General features: G+C 46.2%; 1 protein-coding gene across 1 annotated transcript; it reads left to right on the plus strand.

Annotated features, from left to right (window-relative positions):
• Nucleotides 1-7,751: 7,751 nt before the first annotated feature.
• LOC119394734 (uncharacterized) lies at nt 7,752-8,181 on the plus strand (the record flags this gene model as incomplete). The annotated part of the gene is made up of 1 exon (XM_037662044.2): nt 7,752-8,181. A coding segment is annotated over one exon (426 nt), but the record flags the coding sequence as incomplete, so codon positions are not given.
• Nucleotides 8,182-8,582: the final 401 nt, after the last annotated feature.

Below are 8,582 nucleotides of genomic sequence, written 5' to 3' on the forward strand. Positions count from 1 at the left end.
GGAAGATTGCCTCGCGCTGTGGCAGTCCGGTTGGAACTGCAGCGACGGGTGCAGAGATCGCAGCGTAGCTGTTGTGAAACCTGGGCGGGTCCCCTCTTCTAATGGTTACGAACGAGCGATCCTGCGAAGGTGTTTAGCAGCAGCCGTCCTTGAAGGAGGAATTGAAATACACTGAATCCGCTTGCGTGATATTCTGCTGTGTTCATCTACGCGGAGAAAATATTACAGGCAGAAGCACCTCTCACAGCGAGCAAAGTGCTTGGACCGTGGCCACACCCTGAAAACTGGAGACATGCAGTGAGCGCTCTTTGCGATCTTTTAGTGGACACAAACCTAAGAAGCTGTCTGTAACTCACAGAAATGTTTATGTTCATCATTATGTGATTTTAAAGGATATAACTCATGCTCATTTGGTTTGTGAGTGCTCTGTGCATAAAATATATTTTTATAGACTCTCCGTGGTAATCTGGGTGGCCTCTCTTCATGTTTTGGACTCTGCCTACTCAAGGACTTTCTTTGTACGCTGGCAATCGCATGCGCACTTAGTGCTCTTGATTATTTGTTCATTTTTTCTTTCTATTTCTCTTTGTTATTTCGATATCAATTTCGTGATAACGTGATAGTCGGCTCTAACGCCGACTACCTTCCCAATTTTCTCATATAAATAAAAAAAGAGCAAATATCTTTAAAAAACACACAAACCCTGGCCTGTGTGTTTACCGCTATACACGATGACAAGAATGAAAAATACTGAGGAGGAAAAATTGGACAAAGCTAGGATAACGAGGCAACGCAAAATGAGGCACAGTGTGGTTAAAAGTAGTCGCGGAGACTGATAGTCTTAAAGATTTAAAGTGCAGTAGAAAGGCAAGTACCCTTTGTGAGAGCAGTCGTGGTTACACGAAAGCTCTATTCTCTTGAACCCATGAGTGCTTCGGAGAAAAAAAAATATGCCGTAGCAGTACGGAATCTTAGCAAAGCCTATCACAAAAAAGCAAGAAAACCATCTGTATATTTTCACTAAAATTCAGATGTGGAGTAATTATTATTACTATTACTGCTATATTACTACAACTACAACTTGTAGTAGTAGTGTGTAGTAGTCTTTTTTCTTGCGTTACGCTGTCGTCTACCATAAGGAACGAGTCTCTCGATTTTAACGACGCTATCGCCGCAGTAATAATATCCACACTGAATGACACCCTCCCCAGTGTACTGAACTTCGAAATACTAAAAAAAAACAAAAAAAAAACATGGCTGATCCCTCCGTCATAGGAATCGGTATAACACGAAAGTGAAACGTGTCTTCACAGAAGTAGTGCTTATTGTGTAGTGATATATGATAGCATGTACAATGTCTATTCGTGTTTGGCAGCTATAGCACCGTTTGACGTGGATGCACCCATGTTGACGCCTAGTGGCATGTCTCCATCACGACGACTAATGGCCATGATCATGACTGAACCGTTCTGGTAGCTGAAGTTGTGAACATATATTTGGACAGAGCGAATCGGGAATCCTGCGTAAAGATGACATCAACAAGTTCATAATCAACACAGGTACCGCATATGCACTTCTTCAAAACGTCGTCAATTAAGGACAGCCACCGAGGCACGACATTTGCCCGTCGAAATCGTGTCCTTTCTGCAACGCGTATTGCAGCAGATTTGTTAGTCGGTGCTCTCGCAATTAAAGTAGTCGGTGGCGGAGAAATCCCGTTGGTGCATGTGGAAGCTGCACTACTCCGATGAGCCGGCGCACGCCAACACGAAGCGAAAGGCAATGAACGTAACTGCGTCTAGGGTGCCTCGGCGATGCCAGCGCGGCCAGTCTCCCTTGCTGGTATCGAGACGCTTTAACCATGACCTCCGATATCGCGTGCTATCTCGGAGTAAGCGCTAGTAAGTGTCGATCGTGACGCATTACTTCTTGTCACCTCTCACAGACGGCGGCACCGCCCCGCTCCGCCCCGCCTACCTACACCGAGAACAGAGAGAACCTTGCGAGAGAGAATGTGTGAAAGATATAAGGCGCGTTCATGAAGTGTCCAGCATCTGCCAAGGTAGCTTAGTCAATTGAGCGTCGGGCGCTTACCGTCGCGGCCGCAATGTCGTGGGTTCAATTCCCAGCCGCGAATCTTTTAGATGCGGCGCATCTCTTGCTCGGGTGTGTGTCCCGCGGCATTGGCCTTGGCGTCCGCACTCACACTACGCATGCGCAACTCTCCTCCTTCCCTCTCTCTAACAGCTGCGCGTTACTCTCTCCCCTTCTCTACTACCACCTGCTTGCGCTTCTCCTGCGTTCTCGCTTCTGCTTTCGCGGCGCATGCGCTACTCTCCTCCTCTAAGCGGGTAGAGCGCTGCGCGCGTTCAGTGCAGCGCTTGCTTCGGTTGACTCCGCTTGACTCCGTTGATGCTTCCGATGAAGTGTGATGGAAGCAACAGTCCCATCAGTGAGTGGGCTGACGCAAGCACGCGTCAGCATCAGCCCACTTACGTCCACTCAAGACAAAGCTGCGAAGCAAAGGGCACGCGACGCTGAACGCAAACGATCAATGCGAGCGGCGGACCCTGAACTTCGTCAGCGCGAAGCAGCTTCGAAGCGTCAACGTCGAGCAGCAGATCCTAAGCTTCGAACCCGTTAATAACGATCCGCGATGCTCCGCATCACCCCATGGTTCCCCTCGGGAAGATGGTGTAATTTTTTTCTTGGTTTCTTTCTTTTTCACCCGTTGGCGTCCATTTTATCAACGTCATATCCGTAACGGATGTACTTGGTGGACCCCGGCATAAAACACTTTCGTGTTAAAAAAGAGTGGTCTGCGACCTTTTAACATCGCCTCGTGGTGAAGTGCTGTGCAGCCCCATGCGCACGTATAGTTTTCAGCAATAATGTTTAATACCTTTAATTTGCCTTTAATGAGACGAAAATAAGCAGAAGTGAGACAGTATGTTCGGAGACCACCATTGTTTCCTTGCTAATTATTAAAAACCTTCTGTCACTTTCACGTTTACGTCTTCACTGCGACATTTAAAGGAAACTTTCGTATTCCAAAAGATGGCGAACGAAAATATTGTGTTCAAAACATGACATTACCGTGGTACAAAAATGCTACTGCGCAGGATGCGCACTTGGATTCTATCCTCTGGCTGCCGAATTCATTGTCGTCACTGAAATTTGGGGGCTACCAGACTTGCGGTATCTTAGCTCTTGATCCATCGCTTCTATCCGAAGCGTCTATATCGTGGTGCATTTCTACGCGCTGCTACAGTGTGTACTCGGAGGTACAGCAAATTAAACTCTTCAAAAAAAAACTGCTTTGAATGACTCATATGTTCCTTGTACGCAACGTTACATTTGTTGGAAGATCAGATTAAACGAGGAAGAGAGACGAGTCACTCGAGAGAAGTTCTTTTATTTTTTTCCTCCATTTCTTCCGGAAACTTGTTTTGCTCGGCGAAGCCGCGGGTGCTATGAATGATTTGTTTCTTGGCCCCAACCCCCGCGCGCCGTCGTTAGAAAACACGTCGCGGAACAGCTCAAGAGATTCCCCTTCAACGCTGGTTAGATATACTCGGCTTACGTTCGCGTTCGTAGAGATTCGAACGTATTTCGCAGCCGACATGATTCATTGCCGATTATGCCAGACTGTCTGGGTTTAGGTCGTGCCATCATCTTTCTTACAAACTTATTTGTTGTCTTCGCGTAAAGGTACCGGCAATGAACACGAGCCAGTACATCGATCAAATGTCGCACAACTCGGCCCAAAGTAGCTTTCCATTAGCTAACTTGCGAAAAAAAAATAAAGTGGCACTTCGACTCTCTCATAAATTCTGGCCCCGCTTATTCAGAAGAATACGTCAGTCTAAAATTTTTCGAATAGGCCAATTGAATACAGTCTTTATTGTGATTACTGCGCAAGAGTGACACGGGACAAAGAGACCAACGAAGACGAGCGCTGTCCCGTTGGTCTCTTTGTCCCGTGTCTTCCTTCGCGCTATTATCACATTTGAAATGGAATACCAACTAGCCCGTACTCAAACTTTGCTTCAATCCTTATGCTCGATATATCATTGGTGAAGGAGGCCGACCAACAGCTAACTAAATGTTCTTTTGGCTGACCTATAGGATTGCCGATACGAAATCTCTTACATAACTTGCATTCGCGATTGGCCAGTATGGTAAACTTAATTATTACCACGCCTATCCCTGTCAGGAGCGGCAAGTGCCCGAACACAGATGAATAAGCAGTCGCTCTAAAGTAAGACAAGTTTCGTAAATACAGATCAAGGGGGTGAGTGTGTGTGTCGATTATACAAAGATCCTTGGGCCGAATGCACCAAATTTTTTCTTTCGTATGTGCATTTGCCCATTGGTCAGCCGGCTTCGCTAATGATTTGTCCCGCATCGTCATTGGCTGAAATATTCTCTTACGAAAATTTTTACTGGGAGACGTTTTTGTGAATACGGGCCCTGACTCGAAAGCGCTGTTTGGGGGTAATAACAACAGCAGCAGCATCATGAACAACAACAACAACAACAACAACAACAATAATAATAATAATAATAATAACAATAATAGTAATAATAATAATAATAATAATAACAACAACAACAACAACAACAACAACAACAATAATAATAATAATAATAATAATAATAATAATAATAATAATAATAATAATAATAATAATAATAATATAATAATAATAATAATAATAATAATGTTGCTCTTATCATCGTCCCCTTTGGTAATTTCCTCAGTGTAGGGCTTTTAACCCTATCATAAATGATTTAATGAAATGGGAATAGATCCACCCATGTGTTTGTTGGGGCACTAGCCTACCTGACGCCCTGGGTTTTAGAGATAACACGGGAAAGGGGAAAAGTGGTGGCAGAGAAGTAGGGACAAAATAACAAAAACTGAATAGCACGAATACCAAAGTCACGCTGCCGTATAACGCAAAATGTTCAGCTATGATATTTTTTTAGTTTTTTTTTTCTTTCGGGAAAATAATAAATGTCAGGTAGAACGTTAGGCCGAACAATGAGCTTGACTGCTCACAGGCCACCACCCTGTTACAAAGGGGACGCTCATAGCATCCATCCATCCAACCATCCAATGAACAGTAAGTGCACGTAAATGTCTAATAACTCACGTATAGTTCCATGGCTCCTCCTTTTATACAAAGAGTGCAATAACCGCAATCACTTTACATTCGCAAGCGGAATTTGGTTCCCTTCTTTGTTTCGATGGAATTACTCAACTTGCACTGACAAAGACGAAAGCCTTGTATCTCAATTATAATAGTTATACAACTACAACTATAGAAATATGGATGTAAGCCATATGCGGTGCCTTAAACTCCACACTTGAAGACTGATGTTGATTTGTGCGGTGTGGCGCTCTTCAAGAAATATCTAAAATAGACCTACGAAACAGTATGGCTATCCTTCCATCACGTTATCGATAATGATGAGCTGAGCTAGAGAGGCGGGTCAGAGCAAGAAGCGATCCCAGCTCCTGTATAACTTTCGCACCGCGTGCTCTTCGGAGGCACTCGTTAACCACTTTCGTCGTGCCTGAATTTTCGGCTAAAATTGTAACCAAAGTTTTTTCCGCTAACATTTTGGACTCCTCGGAAGATGTAGAAGCCTATTGTATATTCTGCATTTATATTTGGGAATTCCCTCGGATCATGTGTACTTCACAAACGGAATTCGTTCCGCTTCCTGGTCTCAGATCCGTTGGAAGTACCCTTGCAGTATGCGTATACTCGTGCAGCGTTCAACACTTGGAAACAAACAAAACTTGCCCTCAAGACAACATCACTTCTTCAGGAGCGCCCGGAGTAGCGGCCCATTTACGCAACTCGGCTTTCCCATTCGGAAAGCCCGTTTCTTTCCGCTTCAGATTCCGGGATTCTCGTTTTTTTTTTTTTTGCCCTTTGTACTTAAGTTCGCATAGCTGTTTCTTCCCTGGAAATGGAAATGATCCGGTCCTTGTTGCCGTGAACTCTGCAACTGCTCGTCTGGGTCGCGTACAATCGTCGCGAGACAACGCTTCGTAACGGGGCATAAATTATGCATGAGAGTCCATCACTTTATCGTTTATCTAGCTTCCCCGGCGTGCTCTTTGGTTTGGATGTAGCTGGGAAAATGACCACTCGAGATTACCACACGCGTAACCGAGTGAACAGAAGTGGAGGGACGAGGGAGATGAAAATAAAAAAGAAAGCAGGAAAAACAGAGCAAAGAAACAGAAGTGAACCAATAATCACTCGGACGTCATGAGCCAGCAACGGAGCATGGGGGAAGGGCAGCGGCTGGGTGGGGGAGAGTATACCCACCGTTTCCGCGCCAATGCTCGTGCCCGTGCCACCGCGTGCTGCTGACAGCACTTGCAAGGCCAAACGAGCCCTCACCTCCCCCCTCGCATGTGTGTCCTCTTGCCACGCAGCCGATGAGTGAGCGGCAGAGAAAGTGGCTGTTGCGTCCATCTTTGTGTGTTGCGCGCCTTTTTCTCGCGCCGCGACGTCATCCTGTGGCTCGATTCCCAGATTTTCTTTCTTTTACCTTCGGTACCTCTCTCCACACAATGCCAGTCTGTCTATAAAAGCTAGTGCGCTCGGCAAAAACTTTAGATCAGCTCCGAAAGATCAAGTCAATATTATTTCGCTGATCACAGACGACGGGCGTCCTGCTTAAACATGAAGGTGAGGCTCGTGTGGTTTACCTATTTGCGCCTCTGATAGTAAATGCCTCTCTCAACCAAGTTGCTTACGAACTTTGTAAGCAACGTGTCTTCATGCGCTCAGTATTGTTTTGTTGCGATGATGATGATTTCTAATCGCACCCCCTTTTGAAACCCTAGAAACGGGGCAGCGGCAAGCAGTCACTTAGACTGTTGGAGTTAAACTGGCTTTACTGAATCTATTGTCTACCATATTTCTTCTTTCCATTCTTTCGTTTTATTGACGCTACCTTCGATAGCCACCCTCGCCATTTCCACCCTATCTGGTTCATTTACCCTAAGGATGTCTTGTGTAGTAGAGTAGCCAGACTTACATGCCAAAGTGCTCAATGTTGAAGTCAGAGGTGACTGACCGGAAGGTTCAATATGTTGTTTCTGAGATTACCATGCATACACAAAAGGCTTAAGCTGGGTCGTTATGCTAAAGATGCACAGAACAGAGTTGAGCGCCCATTGCAATTCCGAGCACCAGTCGACCTCCTGGTACTCTCAGTTGCACTATCGGCAATTGGCTTTATTTTCTGTATTGTACTGATGTCTATCTTGAATAATATTTAATCATTTGGATGGAACCAATGATTGTGTCAACTGTGCCAACGCATTCACACGAGCAGCACGATTCAACGTGCTCAGACCTCTACTCTCGTAATGTGTTAGTACATACACACAATGCTCAACAGTGCAGTAAGCAAAAAAAAAACTGTTCAAGACTGCGAACCACTACAAGGTCGATTTTAAACTTGAGTTTAGAGGAGATTGAAAGAATAAAACGAAGAGAGATATGAACGCTCGTCTTGATGTCTATTCGCAGCTCTTGTACCTTGCTGTGTTCGCCGGCGTAGCATGCCTTGCCTTCGCCGAAGAAGCCAAGAAGGACGAGAAGGCTGCCGGCAAGGATGAGAAGGTAGAAGGCCGTGGAGGCCTCCTCGGTGGCTATGGTGGCCCTGGCGTGTACGGCGGAGGTATCGGACCCGGAGTCGGTGGCGGTGTACCAATCGGAGGTGTCCCCATCGGAGGCGTCGGAGGCGTTGGTCCCGTCGGTGGAGTCGGCTACGGTGGTGGTCTCGGCGGCTACGGTGGCGGTCTCGGCGGCGGCTACGGTGGTGGTGGCTATGGCGGTGGCTATGGTGCTGGCTACGGGCAAAGTGCCGGAGGCTTCCAGGGTGGCTTCAAACAAGGAGCCAGTGGGTACAACCAGGGCTCTGGAGGCTTCTCCGGAGGTGACGCTTTCAGGAACGTTCAGGGCTACAACAACCAGCAGGGGTACAGCTCCAGCACAGGCTTCTCTAAGACCGACTCGAACCGCTACGGAACCGGTTTCGGTCAGCACTCGGGTGGCTTCGCTGGTGGCTCCGCGGGTCACAAGTCCGGCTTCGGAAGCCAGAGCCACGGCCAACAATTCGGCGGCGGAGTTGGATATTAGAAGGCAAGGAAACCATCCTTATCGGCGTCTTCTACTTTCGTAGGCCTTTTATCGATAACAAAAAGCTAGTGCCATGATCGCGAAACACTAGTATGCGATTCATAATTTTTACTGGTATATTGTAATATGTAGCGTTGTTATATATTGATTAATGTTCTGTTTTCGAACGCCTGGTGAAGAACCTCCGCGCTAGTGTATGATGACTTACTGTCTGACTGGTCATACCATGTTTAAACGTAGCCGTAGAGGGATCTATTCTTATCCGACAATTTACGTTTGGCTAAGGAAACAGTAGACAACGTGCGAATCAGGAAGTAATGATTTCTGATAACAGAGAAGCCTAGCACGGCGGTCGAGAAAAAGTATGCGAAATATGGTGTAAGCAATGCGCCGTTGCATGCACTG

Source organism: Rhipicephalus sanguineus, chromosome 1 (genome assembly GCF_013339695.2).
Source record: "Rhipicephalus sanguineus isolate Rsan-2018 chromosome 1, BIME_Rsan_1.4, whole genome shotgun sequence".
NCBI lineage: Eukaryota > Metazoa > Arthropoda > Arachnida > Ixodida > Ixodidae > Rhipicephalus > Rhipicephalus sanguineus.